The sequence below is a fragment of the Venturia canescens genome, chromosome 4 (assembly GCF_019457755.1).
Source record: "Venturia canescens isolate UGA chromosome 4, ASM1945775v1, whole genome shotgun sequence".
Classification (NCBI taxonomy): domain Eukaryota; kingdom Metazoa; phylum Arthropoda; class Insecta; order Hymenoptera; family Ichneumonidae; genus Venturia; species Venturia canescens.
Genome location: NC_057424.1, coordinates 15,448,770 through 15,470,558, shown reverse-complemented (window position 1 = coordinate 15,470,558; position 21,789 = coordinate 15,448,770). Strand labels below are relative to the sequence as shown.

General features: G+C 40.8%; 4 protein-coding genes across 5 annotated transcripts; all 4 read left to right on the top strand.

Annotated features, from left to right (window-relative positions):
- The first annotated feature begins 4,700 nt into the window (after positions 1-4,700).
- Positions 4,701-5,778, top strand: LOC122408982 (glycine-rich protein-like). Its single transcript, XM_043416134.1, has 2 exons — positions 4,701-5,174; positions 5,344-5,778. The coding sequence occupies exons 1-2, from the start codon at positions 4,823-4,825 to the stop codon at positions 5,496-5,498; spliced, it is 507 nt and encodes a 168-aa protein (XP_043272069.1). The 5' UTR covers positions 4,701-4,822; the 3' UTR covers positions 5,499-5,778.
- A 2,877-nt stretch (positions 5,779-8,655) lies between these two features.
- LOC122409102 (dirigent protein 10-like) lies at positions 8,656-9,551 on the top strand. Its single transcript, XM_043416351.1, has 3 exons — positions 8,656-8,722; positions 8,801-9,089; positions 9,189-9,551. The coding sequence occupies exons 1-3, from the start codon at positions 8,711-8,713 to the stop codon at positions 9,398-9,400; spliced, it is 513 nt and encodes a 170-aa protein (XP_043272286.1). The 5' UTR covers positions 8,656-8,710; the 3' UTR covers positions 9,401-9,551.
- A 2,074-nt stretch (positions 9,552-11,625) lies between these two features.
- Positions 11,626-12,643, top strand: LOC122409182 (uncharacterized). Its single transcript, XM_043416519.1, has 3 exons — positions 11,626-11,739; positions 11,908-12,178; positions 12,304-12,643. The coding sequence occupies exons 1-3, from the start codon at positions 11,728-11,730 to the stop codon at positions 12,414-12,416; spliced, it is 396 nt and encodes a 131-aa protein (XP_043272454.1). The 5' UTR covers positions 11,626-11,727; the 3' UTR covers positions 12,417-12,643.
- A 2,812-nt stretch (positions 12,644-15,455) lies between these two features.
- On the top strand, positions 15,456-20,141 carry LOC122409119 (uncharacterized). 2 transcript variants are annotated; one of them, XM_043416391.1, is made up of 4 exons: positions 15,456-15,544; positions 18,248-18,527; positions 18,610-18,849; positions 18,920-20,141. In XM_043416391.1, exons 1-4 carry the CDS (start codon positions 15,533-15,535, stop codon positions 19,147-19,149), a joined length of 762 nt encoding a protein of 253 aa, XP_043272326.1. In that variant the 5' UTR covers positions 15,456-15,532; the 3' UTR covers positions 19,150-20,141. The 2 variants fall into 2 exon arrangements, with proteins under 2 accessions (XP_043272326.1, XP_043272325.1); XM_043416390.1 differs by having other exon boundaries at positions 18,604-18,849; positions 18,920-20,140.
- Positions 20,142-21,789: the final 1,648 nt, after the last annotated feature.

Here is a 21,789-nt window from a genome sequence, read left to right as displayed (position 1 = left end):
AACTAGCTTACTAAAAAGTGGAAAATTATTCAAAAATGAATACGGGCCCTGTTGTTCCATGTAAATCTATGGTCTCTGCCCGTACAAAACACCGGATTATTATTTATCACTCGAGTGCCATCTGGAGACACTGTGCGAATGTAAGAACCCCACTTTTATCCCGGGGTATTGTTGAATGCATCAAAATTAATTGAAATTCTTATGAAAACATGAAAATGAGTATTATTATTATAGCTATCACAAAAGCAAACTTTATATGAGCGTATTTTTTCTTCGTTTCTGTGCATAACTAACGACAAAATCATAAAATGAACTTTAGAACAAACGACAAAATTTTTTTTTCTACAGTCGTGTAATATCACATGAACGCGTGATCACAAAATCCAAACTGATTCGTGTCTGAGTGCATTGCTTTTTTATCGATTTTTTTCTCCTCCCTCCTCGTGAGTCTACTGCAAACACTATTTAGCGTATGATCCACAGTGTTATTACAGCGAGATTGGCCCTCACAAGAGTACGTCTCGAGAGGTGCGGTCGATACGCGCCCGCTGTAGATAATTGTTAAGCCGTAAATGTCTGCGTCTATGTATGTATTTGCATCGCTGACAGATAGCAGCTTTGTGCAACGGATCGGAAGGCAAGGTCGTTCGAATTATCGATTGTGATAGATCTGCTGATAACGCTGCACCGTATTCGCGTGTGTACGAGTGCAAATATTTCTATAGACGTATCTATAGCGTTTTAATCTCTGAGGGAAAAGAGTTTGTCGGGCTGTGTGTACCCGGAGGATTGCTAAACGGATTTCAATAGATTTTTTGCTGACGGAAAGCTCATAATCCATAATATGAATTGGAGTGTATGGAATTTCGATTCCTTGTTTGTCACGTGGTTGCAAAAAAATGGAGATTATTTCTGTATCACGAATTTTCGTACGAAAACATTGGAAAATATTTTTTTTCTAATTTCTCTGATGTTCTCGATGTTATTGGTTGAGAAATCGAGTCATTTGGCGGAATTTATGATAGAAATTATTGGAATCAAACCTCCGCAAACCTTATTGAACCTTATTGAAATGACACTACCATGGATCTCTGTAAACCACGAAACGTATCCCAACCCGATTCTTGAGAATTTGAATTCGGTTTTTTACATAATTTTTGAGGTCTGGAAAAATATAAAATTGGATTTGAGCACTGCGATTGATAACCGCAAGGAAATGCTTCAAGACGGAAGTGAAAAGGTCCGTGTCGGTGGGCACATTATCGATTATCGAGAAACATGAATATCCCCGAGGGATCGATAATTGATTCGTACTTCTGGTTGCCCTGATTTTCAGGAAACCAATACGAGCCAGAACACAAAAGTTGCTAGACCAATTCCAATAGCCACACAGTCGAATGATTTCTTTTCATTCCGTAACTCGTTCCCTTATTCATTGATTACGTTATTGTTAGAGTTCCGAGGAAAAATCTTTTATTCGAGACAAGACGTACGTGGAATAAATTTTTCAAGATTTTTAGATAAGCAAACCTTTGGGTAGCTTTTTGGATAGAAAAATCATTCATTCCAGACTTCCTCACTCGACTCGACGGCCCGTCATTGAGAAAATGACTGCGATCCGACCACATCTAGATAAGAATCGAACGGAATAATTATCCTAAATCTCTCAACAGTAGTCGTTTGCCAGATAATTGCTTTTCTATCAAACCTTACGCTCTAGCAATTTATAAATATTCTATAAACAAATGCCCATAAAGAATTTCTGGTTGTTGGGTACAAAACTCACCTTTTTCAGGGAAAAAAAAAATATTTTTCCGTAACAGTCGTTGTAGTAGATCCCCCCGAATCCGTGGAGACATTGACGCGCGCGTCGATTGAAAGAGAACCTTTATAAGCGGCGACTTATACTCATTGGATCCGTTGGTTCGACAATAAGTGACACGTGTGGGTCGGTGAACTTGCTGGCTAGTGCTATCGTGGGGCAAAGGCGGGGCATGTAGCTTGGACATTGTTGAAGATACAGATAGCTTCGGTATCAGCATATACATCGCAAGGACTTTCGTATAAAAATCTCTCAAAGAAAATACGATCTGTCTTTTGAAAGAAAAAAAAACCAAATAAAAAATAAATAAAAAAGTTGGGATATATTCGTTCGATTCGAGTCGTACATACGTACGAGTGACATTTATTGCCACGTGTGGGGAGTGCTGTTAATACGGAGCTATAGTCGATACGTGTACACATGGTTTGCATAACGGGGTGTAAGAGAGGTGGGACGTGGTGTTGGCGTCGGTGAGACACTTCGAAATGGATGTGTACAAAAACGTTTATGTCGGGAGTTAACACGCACATATGCAAACGATGGAATTTCCGTCATAGAGTCAGTCGTGGAATGTCAATCGACCCTTGGCGTATCCGGGTTTTACATTTACCCTATGAAACCAGTTTCCTTCGGGTCGTACACAAATTTGACCCCGCGTACAGACTCGAACAATTAGCTTAGACTCGTAGGATTCTTTAAGCTCGAGAGCAGGATAGAAATACCGTGTGCTCTTGTATTCAGAGACGCCATGTAACTCGGGTATACGGTAAACAACAATTACTTTCTGTGACAATCGTTCTAACGAGATCTGCAATAACTCAGCATCGTGTCATGTGCGTAAGAAGAGGCCAGGACTGGCGTGGGCTCGCGCACAGGGACTGGAGCGAATCGATGTTATTTTGATCTTCGGATATTTATGTTTCGTAATTAATGTCTAGTTCGGATCGTAATTTAATTTAGTTATTTTTTTCTATTATTTTAATTCTTATATTTTATTTAAATTAATTTAGCAATTTAATCGTAATTTAAAAATCAGTCAATTATTTCTTTTGTATGGACCTTTTGCATCATACCCAACAATAGGTAATAAATATTCATTTTTTACTTCATACTTTACCTTACGATGTCGGGAGGGATAACATCACCTTGGAGGAAAAATGGACCAACTTGTTGAAAAGTTCAAAATTTTCGTTTATTTATTTTGTAACGAGTAACTTATAACGATTTATCTCGTACAACGAGTAAATACGAATAGAACGAATACGCAGATTGGATTTCGTAATGGCGGCTCGTGTAGTTTTTGACGTGTGCGTTTCATTGGCGTTATATCGTGTGCCGAAAATGAAAAGTTTCACCAGAATTTTCTTCATTCATGATGGAAAGGTCGTCATTGATTTTCAGTGAGAATAATTCTAACAATAAACTAACACAAATAAAATGACGGCAGAAAACCGAAAATGTACCGATTCGTATTTTCCCCATTGTCTGATTGCTCCAGTAACGTTTAACTCGTCGCTGGTAATCGTTTCATACACTGGGGCCACGAACGGCTGCGTTAATCCGCTTCCACGTGTAATCGCCATTGTATAATGGAAAATCCGTAACTGCCTACCAGATATGCATTATGTCTCAGTTTCGCACACAGGCACACGTAAACAGTCGAATTCGAAAGCTTTCACACAATTCGCATATCGTAGATGTAAAAATAACGACACCAATAGTTCACGCATCGTGATACAGTGAAGCGCGTATTTATTGGGCATTATTTGCCATTTCGTAGCACGATACGCTGACTTTAGTGTTATTTTCCATTGTAGCCAACGTCTGCATTATGGCGAAATATTTCGCAGTCGTAGCCACGAGTCAGGTGGTACAACGCTCTTTATCGGACGGCGAATGGCACATAATTGAAGTGAACATTATCAGCAAAGCATATAATTCTGTTAGTTATGCAGATTATTTAAATATTATTAACGATGCCTACGGGATCCACGAATGATCCATATCGTTAGAAGCCTCCTGGGGAAAATGTTACAGGGCCTCGAAACAATCAACGAGACAATACAGTTATGCGATTTTCTCTCAACAATCTCGGTCTCACTTGCGTGGGCTATGCCTTCCCTAAACGGATGCACAATGCGAAACTACGACGTCGCAACAGCACAGAGATTAGCCTGGCTCATTGCCCACGCCCCACTTATAATACAAAAGTATCCTATTCTATTCGCATTATCCATGGACAGTACTTTTCGTAAGCTGGAACTCGATGACTCTGCAACCTCTTGGCAAGGTCGTCCCGGTGCGATGACTCAAATTTAATGACGCATCGCGAATAATTATTGATGCTTCGTGCTTCGGTGGAATGTTGAAGCTGCAATGGTGCTGCAATTTTGACGAGATTTTTATCTCTCCTAATGCTTTGGAATATTCGTTCCAATGAGAACTTTCAATCCCCGAATACGACTCAGCCATCGCTGCACGTGCGAATTCTTTCAGCGTTCCGGATGCAGCGTAAACACGAGCCGGTAGGATCTTGATGTCGTTGCTTTGAAGAGCCGTATGGCGACAAGGTTCCTCTAGGGTGGGACGGAGGAAAACTGGAAGGAACACCCAGCACAGCTATGTCGGGGCCTTGAAGGATCGGTGGTAGCGAGATACCAACACACACACACATTTATATTACGATCGTGTTATTGACTCGTAATACTGATAAGAGACGACGATAGTGCGTTGGTGCCAGAGGCGAGAGTTGCAAGTGAGACGGGTGGAGAGCGAGAATGTTTGGCGTGTCCTGCCCCGCCCAACTCTGCAAAGTGCAACATGTCCAAGCACCGGGAGAACAGACAATAGGGTCTCCTATAAAAGCTGGCACAAGCGGAGTACTCAACAGCACATCATCGTTATCCGTCAACGGACAACAGTTCTACCTCATCCGAATCGAAGAAATCTCTTCCGATAGCTATTTATTTGCAAAAACAATAATTTCATAATCAAGCGAAAATGTGCAGTCAAATAGCGATTTTGTTGGTAGCGAGCGTAGCCATCGCCTCGGCAGCACCTTCCGGTCTCTGGGGACCCGGTGCAGCACTCGCTGGACCTGTTTTGGGCCCCGCCGCACTAGCCGGCCCCGGGGTCGGTCCAGCTTCGCTAGCTGGACCGGTCGCCGGACCTGCCAGGATTTCCGGAGCCGTTGACGGAGGCGCAGTAGTTACTGGTTCAGTGGCAGCTCCATCCGTCGTTTCCGGAAGCGTGGTCGGCGGAACTGCTGTCCTTGGACACGCTGGTCTTGGTTGGGGAGGCTACGGATTGGGTGGACACGGGTTGGGAGCTCTCGGTTGGGGACTCGGACATGGTAAACATTTTTGGTCCGACTCAATGTAGTTACAACTCGAGGCCTGGTTTGCATGTTTCAGAAGTCCGAGCGTTAATGCGGACGTTAAACCAGGCTTTCGATCCTTCGCATACCGTTTTCTCCAATTTCAAAAACCCGCCATTAAAATTTGTTTTTTAAATATCCACAGGTCACGGTGCCGTGATTGCTGGACCTGCTGTTGGACACGCCGCTGTTGCAGGACCAGTTTCCGCTCCCGCAGTCGTTGCTGGACCATCCGGTAGCATTGTTGCAGGCTACGGCGGTCACGGTGGTGTTGCTCGTGGTCTCGGAGGATATTGGTAATCGTCGAATCGATCCTAAGAAACTTCTCACCTCGACTGTTCTCAGCGGCCAATCGATAACCTCAAAACCTGACCTCTAAGAAAACGCGCGGACCAACGTCATGATCTCGTTCATCTATTTTATACCGCTATAGTACCTCACACGACGATCGATATTTTATTCGTATTGACACGTTGTACGTTCGGCATGTTGCATACAAAAATGCCACACGCATACTATACCATTTGAATGTAATCCCTCAATAATAATAAATGCATACCACTCAAAAAATCAAAAAAAATTTTCGTAAGCTCGCCTCCTTTTATCATGATCGGTTTCATCAATGCGACATCAAAATTCCCATCTTTTGGTATATCGCTTAAATAAACATCGTGAAGGATATTGAATCCCGATGAAGATTGAAATGAAAATCTGCTTTTAATTTCAAACTTCCCACCTCGTGGCTGTGATAGGTTTCTTTTTTCCAAAATTCATCTCCTCCTTTGCAATATCGAGCATTGAGGTGCAGCAAGAAGGCGTGAAATCTGGAAATAATGGAAACCCGACGGTAGTCTTAAGATTTTGCAAGGATTCCAAGTGACTATTCTACGTCTCTTCCGTCTGCCTTGCGTCTCATTCTCACAGATAATTCCTTCTTTCCAGCTGTACGTATTGACATCTAACTGTATTTTTCTCGTCTGGTATATTATATACGTAACAATACCAGCATCAGCCAGTATTCCAGACTATTCCAATAAAGTATATCGTTACTCTTATATTATTATTTTTATACATATATTTATATATTATGTACAACCTATACATATATATGTATAATAGCATTCAACGGTTTAGGACCTTATCAAGTTTGACCTCTATTTCGAGGTCCATTGTGCCAACAATACGAGGTAGAGCTTTGGTAGTGTGACGATACCGGGAGTCTGCTGTAATTGTCGGAAATTGCTTTAACGCCAGTCCAATCAGTCGAGTATTCTCTGTGTGGTATGGGGTGAGGCTGAGAACGAAAGGTAGATGACGTTAAAGCTGTCTCTTTCTCTGTCTCTCTCTGTGAGGCGATGCGCATGGTGTTCAACCCCAATCCGATATCCTGTACTTATTGTAAAAAAAGATATAGATGAGTTTTTCCGTCTTCTTTGTCAAGCAACGAACCGGATGAACCATTCCTCCAGTCGTCGGTTCCATAAACATCCGGCTTTTCGTTCTTCTCAATTTTTTCTGCCCTATAGTAGTTCCTTTCGTATTGTCGTTATTTTTATTCTCTTTTTCATTTTCTTTATTATTACTTCTTTCATCCCCTTTACCATGGCGCTTTAATCTCGATTTTTCATGTAGACGGTGGAATCGTTTGAGGGAATATAAAAAACTCTGGGATTTGAGGGAATCGAGACTTTTTATACCGAATCAACATTCCCCACGGAAATTTTATTTTATGATTTCATATTCATCATCAGATTTCAAGCCTGCAGCATTTAATTATCGTAAACGTACTATACATGAGCTTGTCGAAAACAGCGAACATCAGCAAGAGCATCCAAGTGCTCAGTCACCTGCACCTAGTGTCGATTTTAATCTCAAAATCAAAAAGAATTTTTATATCTTATAAAACCATTGGACAAGTTTTCAGACACCGCAGCCTCATCATACCAGACGGTGAAACTGTTGTTCAGTTTTATTACAATTTCCAAGCTTTACGATATCAGAAATACTTGTTAAGGAGTTTCGGTACAGCTTATCTTTGGGGGGGGGGGGGGGGGATCAGGGTGGCAAATCCATTGTATTCTAGCAGGGCGCCAACTTCTACACTCTCACTTTTCATTATTAAGAGTAGGCTTTATTACGAATAATATGTGTGTAATTATGTATCCATCCATATTTTCTGTAATGATGAATGTTATAGTTTACTTTACATATTATGGATATTTTTTATGTTATTTCTAAAAATTATCGAAAAATGTGACGCGAACGTGACAACCGCGGCATTGCTCGGTTGTCACGTTCGCGTAGTGATCGGCCTGCTCTGTCGACAGGTCCTCTCGAACAGCTGTGTGGACAATCTAACCTCAATCTTTTGTCAGTAGCGTTGGATTGTTTTTTTGTTATTATCGTAATGGTGCCAAGAAAACGGTGGAAAGGCAAATGGGTGACCGCAGCTGTTCATGATAAAAGAGTGAAACAGACAGAGGTTGGACAAAATATGAATATTGCTCGGTTTCATACGATACACATAACCTCATCCATCCACTCCACTTGACTGTTTGAAATTTCGCGCCAATCCTGACATTGCCGTTACTTTCTTCGACCGTGGCGAGTCAATGGAAAATGAGCAGTTCAGTAATTTTTTTTTACGAAAATCTAACAAACTATGCAGAGAAACTTCTTGAAAATTGAACACAATTATCAGTTTAATACAACGTGAAAGTTGGTGTTTTTATTTTCAATGTATAAGCATTTTTTAAATTATGACAAAAAAATGTGGTTTGTGCCATCTAATCCCGTGTTAAAATGCTTCATAAAAAAAATTTATTTCTCAAAAACTGTGTTGAGAATCAATCTCAATTTTTGCAGGTGAGCCTTGACATTATCGACGAACATATGGAAAAAATTTAAAAATAACCTAAATATTTTGGTTTACTGTATCGAAACTCCTTAAAGAACCGAAATCTCTCAAAATACTCTCAAAATAGGGCTGAATGTAAACTCAGAACAGTGTCAAAACGTTTTTTAATGCTTTGGAAAATATCCTACCATCAGTACAGCTTCATCTCGAGCCCTCGTTCCACGATGAATATTTGCAGTTTTGAAAATTTTCTGCTAGAATACTCGTTTTTATTTGTGCTCAACGTGCATTCATATCGAGTTTCACTGGTTGGATTTGCATACAATAAAAGTGAACAATATCAAAGGCCAATAAAAGTGAAAAATGATATGACAGATGTTACAATTACGGGGCGTAATGCCGTTTTCATAGGTCAAACAACTAATCGAATAAAATTATACGACTCAACCACATGCCTGTGCTTTGACTTCCTGGGTAAGTAACGAACCATGCGATAAAAATAATGAAAAAAAAAAAACCCACCATCCAATACAGTCGTGCATACAATCGAGGTCAGTGGAGCATTATAAAAGCTCATCACGCAGAGGAAATCGACACAGTCTTCGAACACAAGTTCTAACGTTCATTTGAGAAAACCACATAGGAAGCAGCTACCATGAAATTCTTGGTATAATTCAATAAGTTCGTTGAATAAAAAAAGTAGGTTAATTGGACGACGATAATTAAATAGTATGTCTCTCTGTAGATCGTTCTCGTAGCAAGCGTAGCTGCGGTTGCGGCTGCCCCCAGTGGAATCCTTGACTTGCACGGACTTGGGTGGACTGGAACGGTTGTCAGTGGTGCAAGCATTGCCGGACCACACGTGGGCGCAGCTACTGTAGCTGGGCCTGTAGCCGGTGGTTCGGTAGTCTCTGGGGCAGTTTCAGGACCGACTGTGGTGAAAGGAGCTGTTGCTGGACCATCAGCTGTTATTGGCTCCGTTGCTGGGCCAACAGTCATTTCGGAGCCATCCCTTGGACTATCTGTCGTTGATGGTAATGCTGAGCATTGAAAAAAAATATTGAAAAACCAGAAAAATGATGACGCAATGTGTCTCGATGAAAAGCTGCAACGGAAATGTTCCATCTTTTCAGGAGGATGGGTAGACCACGGAGCTTGGGGTCACGGAGGATGGGGTCATGGAGCCCTCGTTGCAGGACCTCTTGCAGGTGCTGCTGCTGTTGTAGGACCTGATTCGGGTTCCGTTCTCGTTGCTGGACCCGGGGGCGAGTCCATTTCAACCCATGGGTCTGGTCATGGAGCGATTCTCGCAGGTCCACATCACGGACTCCATGGGCTATGGTAGACCCGGTTTTCATCGAGATTGAAAAAAGGAAACAACGTTCTTATACTCGACACAGAAATTGAAAAGTTTTATAAACATCAGATCATAACTTCACCTTGTGTATTTTTTTTGCCATAGAAAAATGAATAAAATGAAATGAATTAACGGCGAATCAATATTGAGATATCATTTGTTGTTGACCTTTTATAAAACACCTTGCTTTTTATTGGGAATATTTACAATTAAATTGATTGTTTGAGTTTCCGATGAATCCCAAGTATCTGATTGGGAACAGCCGTTTAATCGATCGATCTGCAAAGCATATTAAGCGGTATTGCATTGTTGTTGCGTTTCTGCTCGAGGTGTCACACTCCATTTCATCTTGGTGGTCGTCTAACGGTGTAATCCGAGCAGACAGAAAATTGACCGCGAGATCGATGATATTCAAATTTCTCACAATTTGCTATGCTTTGCAACGGGCACACTCACGCCTGCAATAATTTTTACCGTCTCAGCACAAATGTTGACTAATACACCACTCGAGTTCGAATATGCTGCCTACTAATACAACAACAAAACGTATGTTGCATGCAGCGGAAGATAGAATTCATATTTGTCACTAGTCCGGAAAACGTACTTGTGCAAAGGGATTCACATTAAATCACGCACCAATGATCGGGAAAGGTTTGGTCACTGGTATTCAACCAAACGTTCAAGAGACCGAGAGAACTGTGCAGCGACGAATTTGTAGGGTCCGTTTGCTCTGCATTGTCCGATTTATTCTCCTCTCCCAGCAGTCACACTCACCACGCAGCTCTGTCAAAGCTGCATCTGTCCTCTTTGCCGTCCTACTACTAATTATTTTGGTCGACATATTCCAAATATTCAAGCGCAAAGGTAAAATCAGCGCTTTTCCATGAATATCGAATCTGGTAGCTTGCTGTATCTCATTCACTGAATTCGGATTTTCAATATTTGATTGAAGACTTTATTTTTACTGACGAGATCCATAGAGAACAGAAGGAAAAAACTGTTTTTTTAGCAGTGACGTCTCATTTGTTTACACTCACACACAACCATAATTTCTTAATTTTTCTTGTGCTTCTACAAAAGCACTCTGGGATATTGATATTTCTGTTATCCGTGTCGAAAAATAATTTAACATTACATCTGAAGTGTAGAATCGAGGTGAAAAAACTAATGTTGAAAATGAACATCATAAATAATGATCGTGAGATGAGAGACATCTGTGAACAATCGATATCGTGAACGCACGACTTATGGAACTCATTCCGTGTAGCAGCCGGATTTTTTGGGCTTTTTTCGCGACTTTTCTGCGGCGAGGAAAAGAAACATAGACTTTTGAAATTTGAAGAGTTTATTTATTGGTAACTCAACTGTATGATCGAATTTTTTAAAACTACTCTATATGTTTCTCCATGGCCTCCACGATTGCAGGGAATCGGTTCAATTGAGATCAAAAAACCAAAGAGCATTTTGATTTGTGAAGCAGTGGCTATCGCCTGAACTAAAGTCATAGAGAAATATTAAAAATCGAAGGCTTTTCAAGCTTTGAAACACCGGATTTCAATTTTCAAAAATGCTTCGTAGCTCAATAATCCTTCAATTTTCAATATTTATGTATGATTTAAAAATTTCAGAGTTGAAATACTAATCATAGAGTTGAAATACCGATAAATGAACCCTTCAAATGTCAAAATTCTATGTTTTATCCTGCGAAAAAACCCCAAAAAATCCGGCTGCCACACGGGGTGACCCTCTCACACGAATCCTCGTTATTTTCTGTTCGTGTTAAGCCCAGGTCATCGGCAATAATGTATTGAAAAATATTGGTATTTCAACAAAATTAATTTCAAATCAAGAAAATACTAAAACATTTATGAAGAGTTTTCATGATAAAAAAAAAACAATGTTTGATCTCATATTATTTAAAAACGTTAATTTCCTTTGTCACGGCGTTTAGGTTGATCTGTTGAAGGAGTAAACATTGATTGATTCATTGAGTGGTAGCCAAAGGCGATGAGCAGTGTAGAAAAAAAAACAATAGAGAGTACCGCTAACGTGGTTTTCCGGTATATGATTTTCTCGTTATATTCGAATTCCAATGAAATGTCGTACAATCAACCACACCCAGTCCGAGACAAGGAAAAGTAGTCTCCGTTTCTGAGTTAATGCTTGCGGGGGTAAATCAACAGGACGAAGGCTACCCATAAGTCTACATAATGGCTTTGTATAAAAGCTGAGACATCGGAGGGTTGAGCATCAGTCAACGCCAACGGTTAACGTCGACACCCGGCTCAACTAACGAAGAAAACATCCAGATCATCATGAAAGTCCTGGTAAGTTAAGAACAGCGGAAAAAACATGCGAAAGCTATTTTTCTTGAGCTCCAAAACTGTTCCATTTTCGTGTCATGCTTCACAGAATCGAATCAATGAAAAAGATCGTTGCTACCGACCATTGTTTATTTCTCATTGCTTTTTTTTGCTCCTTCCATCAACACACAGTTCATAATCGTACTCGTCGCGGTAGCTGCTTCTGCTAGCCCCGAACGTCAACGTCGTTCTCTTGGATGGGGTTGGGGAGGATGGGGTCACGACGGAGCCGTTGTTATTGGTGGTCATGGACACGGAATTGCGCTTGCTGGTCCTCTTGCGCCTGCTGCTGCAGTGATCGGGCCCGTATCTCCTTCCGTTGCTGTCCTTGGACCCGCCGCTCATAGTGCAGCTGTTGTTGGCCCTAGTGCAGGATCAGCTGCTGTCGTTGGACCGGCTGCTGGTGAGTTGTTCCAACGAGAATTGTTCAAGCATTTCAAGCAAACAGAAGAAAAGCATCGTGAGAAAAGTGACCCTGCGTTCGACCGCTGATGTCATCGAGTTTTCAATGCACACGTTATTCTGCAGGAAGCGCAGTCGTCGCTGGACCATCCGGTTCAATTGTCGCGGGCTCAGGACTCGCTGGTCACGGGGCTGTCGTTTCTACTGGCAGTCTCCTCGGTGCTCATGGAATCTGGTAAACGACCCGGTCGACCAGTGAAGAGCGTCGAGATTCTGCAAACAATTAGCTGGACCCTCAAAACAACGTTCTAGCTCATCTTGCCTGATCACTAATCGAATTGAATTTTGTTTATTTTTGTACATTATCCGGAGTAAATACCATATAGTTAACTACCGTTTGATCAAATGTGTGTAAACACTGCCAACAATCAAGTGTCAAAATAATAATACATATTTTCAAAGACTATTTCTCGTGTATAACTTCAAATTGATATTTCTTCACTTCCTTATTTCCCATTCCATTTTCGATGTCTTCATTGGAAACTTATAATTAGCCTATAAGCTGTCTCTCGTGTTTGCACGATCGATCACTACTCGCGGTGGATTCCTCACCGCACTCATAAATCGGGTGACCCGTGCTAGATAAGTTACCCATCTTCGGGTTTTCTCATTCTATTTTGTTATGTCTATAGATAAAGCCACTGAACTCAAAGTTTTTCCATCAAATTTTTTCATTCGTAAACTATATCAACCAAGTTTTAAGGAAGTAATATGTATTTAGAAAATTGAAACAGGTGCGAATGCATTTTTAAGGAAATCTGATATTTTGTATTTGTCGTTAAATTTTTTTTCTATAAACAGTTCTTTTCAATAAAACGTTTTTCCTCTGTATACAGAACAAAAATTTTAATTTTAAATGTTTAATAAAAAAGTATGAAATTCGTTTCTGAAAAAGAGGCTCGGGAAACGTCAACCCCAAACTAACGCGTAATCACCGTGTACCCACATAAACGCAATCGTTTACCGGGACATTTAACTTGTCTAGCATTTTATTTTTATTTGAGGGTTGAACATAAATGAAAAATGTAGTTTCTTCCTATATTGATGACACAATTATCAACTCTTGAAGTTCTAAAAATTTTGTTAGTCTCCAAATCTATACAATTCATTCGAAATTTTCGATTTTTCTTCCACTTTCGTGACTAACTACTACATGAAGTTTTTGTTCACCGTATTAAGACAGACGTTCAATTTTTCTTTAGAACTAAGAAATTTGAAAAAATTAATTGAATTTATGATCAACGTGGGCGTCTCGCTAATGTACCCAAAGCAGTCAAACATGACCTGAACTTTATTAATTCATTTTTCAAAATGTATGCCAACGTGATTAATTCTCAAATTATTAGAAGACAAATTTCACGTATTCCTTACACCAACAGGGGTAGTTGCGCAGTAGGCTTGTAACTTTGTCGATCTACCAAGTGGGCCACGCTTCGAGGAGGTCAATACTCGTTTGTGGGTGCACCAATTTGGGTCTATAACTTCCATCGTGGGTTGCAGCATCAGCTGCAATGTTTTCACTTCATTTATAAAGTGGCAGTTTTCCTTTTTTTTCTTAAGCTGAGTGCAAACGCAATACGGTGGGCCATTGGAAAAGAGGAACTGAGGACAACGTCTGTAGAGGATTTCAGGAGAAAATTGGACTCAGTGAAAGACGCACAAGTGGAGTTAAATGGAAGGAGGAAATCTGCAAAAATCTTTGAGGATAGCGACATTTTAATGAAACTTTAAGAAATTTTGAACGAACGAATTATGCTGCATATCACGATTTATTTCACAAATTATAGTAAAAGTCATTTGTGATTAAGAAACAATGTAGTTTTCCATATGAGTAGATCTGCGTTGTGAAAAATCTTGAGTTCCAACCAAGTGAACTTGATCCAAGTCATTCTCATCAAAAGTATTAAGATTCGCCAGAAGTTCGGTCAGTGTTTTATGTCAGGTTATTCAGAGATCCTTCTCGCATCAGCCCCAGAGTCCATGAGATACAAGAGCATGGCCCCAAGGATGAACGGCGGAGACAACAGTGCCTCCAGGTCCTGCAACTAACGTGGCTCCTGCAAAATATGAGAGAATCTTCACTAATAATAATCTCTTCGCTGCTTTCTTCCTTCGCAGCAAGAATTTTTGTAGCGAGAACGAGCCAAAATTTTTTGCAGTGTCAACATTCCAAGATCTGCAACAAATAAATTGTCAAAACTCACCATGAGCCGGTGCTGTGATGACTGCACCTCCAAGAGTATGCCCGAGGACCGTGGTGGCTGGAGCCAAAAGTGGAACGCCCAAAACACCGCGACGTTCTCTGCCAGGATGAGCCACAGTGGCGACGACAGCCACAGCGAGAATGACGAGCTGATGGAAAGGAAAAACAAATTCGTGTATTCACATTATTTATAAGTGGCAAGACTTTTCGTTGCATTAATGATTCATTTTTATTAATGAAACAAGCAATTACCAAAGTTTTCATTTTCTATTGAATTTTTTATGAGCTCTTAGAACTGACGATGATGAACAACTGATGTTAACTCTCTGCTTCCATCGAGCTTTTATACCAGTTGGCACAAAGAAGTGACGCATTATTTGTCCTCCCTTCGTTCATCTCAATGGTCATTCGAGTTCACCCTCGCGTTACTTTCCATGTCTGATTTGTGACTATTTTTCATATTCGTGGCATTTGCTGATCAGGTTCAGTAGCTACTGAAAGGTGCTTCATTCGGTAAATCGATTAACTGCTTCTGCAGTATTTTTTCTCGACAATACCATTATCAAGTGGCATATCTATTGCGTCAGGATAATCATTCCAATTAGATGCTAATGAACGCGTTCTACTCGATCCAGTTCGAAAGTTCTTGTGATGCAAATTTAACGACGAGAAGAATTATTGATTTAATGTCAATTCCGGAAAAGATACGCGTCACACAGACACGGATAATCGTATTGTCGGTTTTCATTAAAATTTCAACACGTGCGATAATGGATCGAGCATGCTCTGCATTCCATATTGAACTCAACTAATCTCGAGCACGTAGATGGAGGAAGAGAATTCTATTCAAGGAAGACTGCTCCGCTACACTTTCGAACGGTAAATCCAATCATGCACACTCGCGAAAGGTCGCAAGAAGTATAAACTCGCACCGATGTCATTAAAAATTCAAGTTCAACATTTTTTCATCCTATAATAAGCGAGATCTAGGCCACTGATGTATAAATTGTAGTGACGTACAGTCGCGTGTGTCAGTAGTGAAGTGAGTGTTTCATCCAATTCGCTGAGCAGCCATCAGAGGGGACAAAAAATATGATTTTTCTGGTAATCTTTTAAAACAGCTTGTCCGATTGAATATTTGCACTTGGATTCGGATCGATTATCGGCTGCTCCAGGTGTTTTCTTATTCAAATAACTTTTGTTCCGTAAACCGGCTGAACTTCTTCCTTTTCTTGGTCCATTTGTGAAAGGAATTCGGTTTTTGCCAACATCCGGAGGCCAGCGCACCCAAATACTTTTCTTCGTTTTTTCGTTGAAGTTAAACTCGAGGATACGAAACCCCGGTGTATGGTATGAAAGCAAGAGTTGAAAACATCAATTTTCTACAGATATGCATGCGTAAATACATGGCGTGTATGTAGAACTGTGAGGAGTTGAAAAAGAATGAAAAAGTGGAAGAAGGAAGAAGAATGTGAATGTAAAGCTCCGGGCGTACAACTTCGTTTATCGAATTTCATACCACTTGAGAGATCAAAGCTTTTGCGGAATATTGGCCCTTCACTTTTTCCCTTCACCCGATTTTCTTTCGTTTGTTTTTCTTTTTTTCACTATTTTCCTACTTTTTATTTGACTATTTTCATTTGGAATTTTCGTGGAAGATCAGCCTCAAGAATTTTTAGGGATGGTTCGAGTGCTGTAACCTCATGTTTGCGTGACTATATGCGCACGTGTGCGTGCATGTGTTTGTGCGAAGATGAGAAACTCGAGAACATGGGAATATTCATCTACCGGAATTCCGTCGAAGATACTCCTTGCATTTCGAATATATTGCAAACTTCAAAGATACGTGTGCTAATACATTATAGATTTGCTACGTACAACTTATTTTTTAAAAGGGTACTCAATAAATCAATTTCAACGTGGTCATACTCAAGAAATATCTCGGCTTCACAGAATATTTGAGAGGAATAATTTTTTGTCACGTTACAGCGGATCTCCGGATTCGAACAGTCCTGAAAAATGTAGAATTGTCTGCAGCGAGGCTACTTCAATATTTCAATAATTCAATATCCGTTTGAGGTCATGAACTCAAAAATTCAAAAGTTCAGTTTATTAAAATACTTTCAACGTATAAGTGTGATCGTGAAATGCCATGAGGATTATAGCACATTAATATCTCATTGTGAACTCAAATTCACCCGTTTGGCAAGCGAGAGAAGTACTCGTTCCGAGTACATCGACTAAAACACTATTTTTAAGAAACTAGTTTTCAAGTATCTTGATCGATAGCAATTGCATAAACATCGAATGCATTCCATCAGTTTGCTAATTTGCACTACAGTAGCCGGTCACTTTTTAAAATATGAAAGGTCTGAGATCGTTTTTATCCAGACACATACGTAGTACTTTGCTGGTTACATATGCATATGGGAAGTTTGTTTGGCGAGATGGGAAGTTAGTTAAAGCTGTGTTTTACTGCCCTCTATATATTGGCATAGGTAGCAGCGATATGGATCGATGAAATGCCTAGTTATTTTAGTTACTCAAACTAATATCAGCGGTATGAAATTGAGTTGAGCTAAATTTGAATTTGAACGTTGTACGCCTCAGTTGACGAATTTGCACGCCAAGTTGAGAGACAGTCCGAAAGAGGAGGCGAGAAAGCAAGGGTTGCCAGCTCAACGGGCTGGCTGTAGCCTGTAGTGACGTGGGGATAACAACGCTAAAGAGATATTGTTATTATTGTTAACGTGGTATCTTATTGTCAGGACGTATAAACTTGTCAGAAGGTATAAGCCACGGAGGCGGATGCCACCTGTCGCTCGTCAAGTTTAATTATTGCTGTCTAATAGGAAGTGGCTTCTCATAATAATGAGGATGAACATCAAGTTCTGGAAATGTTACGTAAATTTCTATACAGAAGTGACTAAAGCATAACGACCTTATCCGAGCTGTAGCTGGTCGTCGTTACTGGTTCTACGTAGTGGCAGAAGGTATAAGCAAGCTGGAAGCAGACCATGAGCTTGATAATCTTGAAAATCAGAGGCTCCATTGAAAATAATCCGGATAAATACGAGCATTCGGATATGTGCTCATTACTAACATAAATTCCATAATAATAAAATCATTTCTGGCTTGAGTGTTATGAAATGTGACGTAAATTTGGACTCATCAGTAGTTTAAAGTACAGATGATAAGTTATCCAGTTTTTTTCTGCAAACGTAGGGAAAGTACTGTGAAATCTAAACGTTCCATTGCAATAGAGTTCGGAAGTCACAGCAGTTTTACAGCTTCGAAAATTGACGAACGAAGTTCACTTGATCAGCTGTACGGTATATGATGCTTACGTATACGAGAATTTACGACTGCACAAGTCGTGACCCATTTCAGACCTTATTATGGTGGCAGAACTTCTCTCACTCATGCAGTTCGGCTAGCAGAGGCAACATCTACGTTTTATGACGAAGCTCATTTCACATCTTCGGTTACTGATTTTGCGATCCAATATGAAAATACAAGAAGTAGCTAATCAACTGTCCCAAACTTGGTGCCTCACTATTTTATGTCTTGAGCTGTTATGATGCAATTGCAAAATTCTCCAAGTAACAGAATCGATAAATAACTGGAACTTTGGGTTTGCGGTGACGATGTTACCAGTCTTTATCTCGTGTCGAATTTCCAGCGCTGTCAAACTCATCGAAATGATTCGTAATATAAAATATTTACATCAGGTCTTGAAAGGTCGTAAAAAAAAAGTTTCTCCATCCCTGGAAGCCACTCATTCGATTTTATTTTTATGTTTCATAGTTCATTGGATCGATGTTCCTGGTGTCGAGCAGCCACAGCAGTGTTTGGCCGCATCATGCACCGGTGGGTCTGGTACCGCCAGCAACAGGTGCTCTTCTGGCTACTGGTCCTTTGGGCGTCACAATTGCAGAGCCGTTAGCAATCAATTCAGACCCTGTGGAGGCCACTGTCGTTGCAGGTCCGAATTCCGGTGCCACTGTCGTCAAAGGATCTGTTGCTGGCCCCGTCACAATTAAAGCTGGATCAAGTGCTGCAGTGCCGTTAGTGGCCGCTGAGGAAGGTGCGTGCGAACTGGAACAACGAGTGTTAAAGTCTCTTGATGCAACTTGCCAGATGAATCACCGTACAATTTTCAGTTGTAGGCTTGTCTCAAGGATCAGTAACAGTACTTGGTCCATCCGACGGATCAATCACCGTCACCGGGGGATCGGGTGGCCCGCCAACGACAGCTGTAGTTGGTCCTTCAACTGGACCAGTTGTCATTGCCGGACCAGACGCTGTCCAGGTACCAGCAAGCCCTGTGGTTGTTCCTGGGCCAATAGTTGCTGAAGCTCCTAGCGTCGGAGTAGTTGGCGCCACGGGGGGTCCGGTTCTCGTCAAAGGTACAGCTACCACTAGAAAATTATTTAATAGTTCCCTCCGCAATTCTAAACATGCGATGACATATTTCAGGATCCACATCGAGTCCCACAATCATCCAAGGTTCATCGGATGGACCAGTCGTTTCCCAAGAAATTTTTGACAATGCGATACTCGTGAACGAACCAGCAGTGAAGTTGCTTACCCCGACAATACCAGTTGTGGCCCTTGGCTCAGGATCAACTGGTAACGTCGCAATCGCTGGACCACGGCCTGTGACTACTGTTTTATCCGGACCGTCAGGAACCATATCAACCTCATGAATAAATTGAACATTCGTTATGCAGTTTGTGAAAAAGAAGCATGGATAAATTCTAATTAACATTGATGAGTTCACGACGAATAAATATTTTGGTAGCTTCGTAATAATACATAGGACCATTATCTAGCATACGTGAAATGACATCGAAACTTATGCCATGCGTCTTAAACAGTCTCCGTAAGTCCACACGGTAATATTGCACATTAATATCAGGGAGCTTAATGAGCATCGCTCTATGAACCACTTGACACTCGTGCGCTCTGGAATGCTGTTACGCGACATGATATGACATTGCACCAGTTCTCCAGTTATCCGTGTATAAATGAGCGTGTTTCAGCGCGTACACAGGAGGCTTTTCACAACAGTTTTACATTGAACCCTGACCTACTTAGATTCCTGTGGATTTTTTAGGCTGGAAAACAGTTAGAAAGAGCTTGAATTTTTTCCAAATAAACTTTGGTGTAAACGGATAAAAATAATTGAAATGGAATGTTCAGAATATATTTTTGAAGAACCAAAGGAAAATATTCCGGAAATTACTGAATCTGGATTATAAAATTTTACTGGCTGTGAGCAAACATAAAATGGCAAAAGTCACAATAATTCGAAGCTCTGGTGTACCCGATATAAGAATAGTAAATTTAACGAGCAAGGATGTCTCGTTATATTACAGTATGTCCGAAATAGTCATTCCAATTACTTCGATTTCGCTGTTCACATGGTTTTGATGAATTAGCAGTATCTATTTACTGAGACCAGAAAAGCCCACCCAGTTAATCAATCATCGAATGTATCACAACATGTAGTTCTGAAAATTGAGTGGAAAATTAGAACGTGACGCAGTTAAATTACAAGCCTCATCGAAAATTGTTCAATAATGCAAACGAACCAGAATTCGCTATCACATCACCTCAGTCTACGTATAGGATAATATCTCCACTAACGATTCGTACGTCAGCAGGCTATTTCTGTGGGATGATTCCATTGGAATAAAAGTATTCACCAACGATATAGAGAAGACGAAAATAGTGAAAAAAATCAATACGCCGAGCCGAATTATTATTTCAGTGACTGATGGACTAGTCCAACGAATTTCACGAATAGGCATTTGGATATGAGCACGCCTCATTGTACTCGAACGACGAAACGCTTTCCATTCTCGTCATCATATGAGCATATGATGACGAGTTATTTTACTCGGTGAAATTACACGCTTATCCATAAACATGTAAGGTCTGCTGGCAAGCTTGGAACACCGAGCAATCGCTAAAGGAGAGATGCCATTAAAGTTTATAGGGTGTGTACAGGACTAGTATGGAGTTATAGGAGGAGGGTGAATTTTATAACGGTAGTCCCAGGATGCTAGTTGGCGCAACAAATTCGTGTGGCTTTCTTCCTCTCTCTCGCTCTTTGTTCCTCTCTTCGAGGTGCGAAACAAATGGACGGGTGGTTTATCTCGAGCAACTTCCGCCCGGCTGCTGTGGATTTATCTTCGTAATACTCCAACGCCACTCTCGGTGGTTGACTCTACGTAAGGAGAGTGAAAATACCGTGGTCGAGTGCATCTCACTCGGTTTTGTTATACAGTTACAGTAACACGTACACGCGTCTATATATTAGGACCACATTAAAATCCATACAGATATAGTGGAAAAGGAAGCAGACCTTTTTCCCGCGACTAGTACGACGCACGAACTTTATATTTCTTTCACACACGTTCGTTCACCTTCCAATGTATTTATACGTTTTGCTCTGGAAAACTTTCTGCAACTTCCTTCACCGAAGGTAACGTACAGCTGTGTGTGTGTCTATATATTTATGAAATATACAGTTCGTGCTCACCGCGTCTGAGAACTTTTTTCCCCTTTTCACGACGACGACGAATCTTCATGACGTATTAACCACGAAAATTCGTGCACTCTCTGCGGGGGCGAACTCTCGTCGAGACGCTTAGCTCCTAAGCCAATTGTCGGTAAATGCGAACATTTTGTTCAGAGATACTAGACCGCGTGCGCTAAAAGATACACCCTAGGGGAGCGCAAGTGCGGTAATAACTTTTGAAAAATTAAAACCCCAAAATTTCAGGTTTTTTCCCAGCATCCGTAAAAATTTTAATTTTTAATCGTGGCACGCAAGGACTCCACGACGGTCTGTAATATTCGAGAAATTTGGTTTTTTCCGGTAGTTTTTCGAATAAACATCCAGTGACGTTAGATGGGTCGCTGAATATACCCGAGGGCGAGAAAAATGTATTGATCGTGTACGATAAGGGAGCATTTCTCACAGAAGTGAAAACCATTAATCATTCGTTCGCGTGGCTGTCACCGAGACTAGGTAGATGTCCTGACCGTATGGTTAATCGAAAGGAAACTCATCTGGACCCCTGCGCGCTCACTTGCTCCCGGTATGTCACCGAGTGCACATCATCAATTCGACGATTTCTGAGTTGAACGATGTATAAATACACATTCATATTCTCAGGACGTTATAAACGAAGATGTGAACGAGTGAGGGTTCGAATATGGAGTCTTAAGGACATCGGGGGGTCCTAGAGCGTGCCGCCTTTAGAAAATCTGCCATTGTATATTTACGACTCGTATTATTCGATCAATTATTTAAAAATCCGACAAATTATTTTAAA

Excerpts from the sequence above, each read along its gene's own strand:
- LOC122408982 (XM_043416134.1), top strand. The coding sequence starts at position 4,823 with ATGTGCAGTCAAATAGCGATTTTGTTGGTAGCGAGCGTAGCCATCGCC. Across the intron at positions 5,175-5,343 it reads CGGTTGGGGACTCGGACATG|GTCACGGTGCCGTGATTGCT; the intron begins GTAAACATTTTT and ends AAATATCCACAG.
- LOC122409102 (XM_043416351.1), top strand. Across the intron at positions 9,090-9,188 it reads TGGACTATCTGTCGTTGATG|GAGGATGGGTAGACCACGGA; the intron begins GTAATGCTGAGC and ends CCATCTTTTCAG.
- LOC122409182 (XM_043416519.1), top strand. Across the intron at positions 12,179-12,303 it reads TGTCGTTGGACCGGCTGCTG|GAAGCGCAGTCGTCGCTGGA; the intron begins GTGAGTTGTTCC and ends GTTATTCTGCAG.
- LOC122409119 (XM_043416390.1), top strand. Across the intron at positions 18,528-18,603 it reads GTTAGTGGCCGCTGAGGAAG|TTGTAGGCTTGTCTCAAGGA; the intron begins GTGCGTGCGAAC and ends TACAATTTTCAG. Across the intron at positions 18,850-18,919 it reads GGGTCCGGTTCTCGTCAAAG|GATCCACATCGAGTCCCACA; the intron begins GTACAGCTACCA and ends GACATATTTCAG.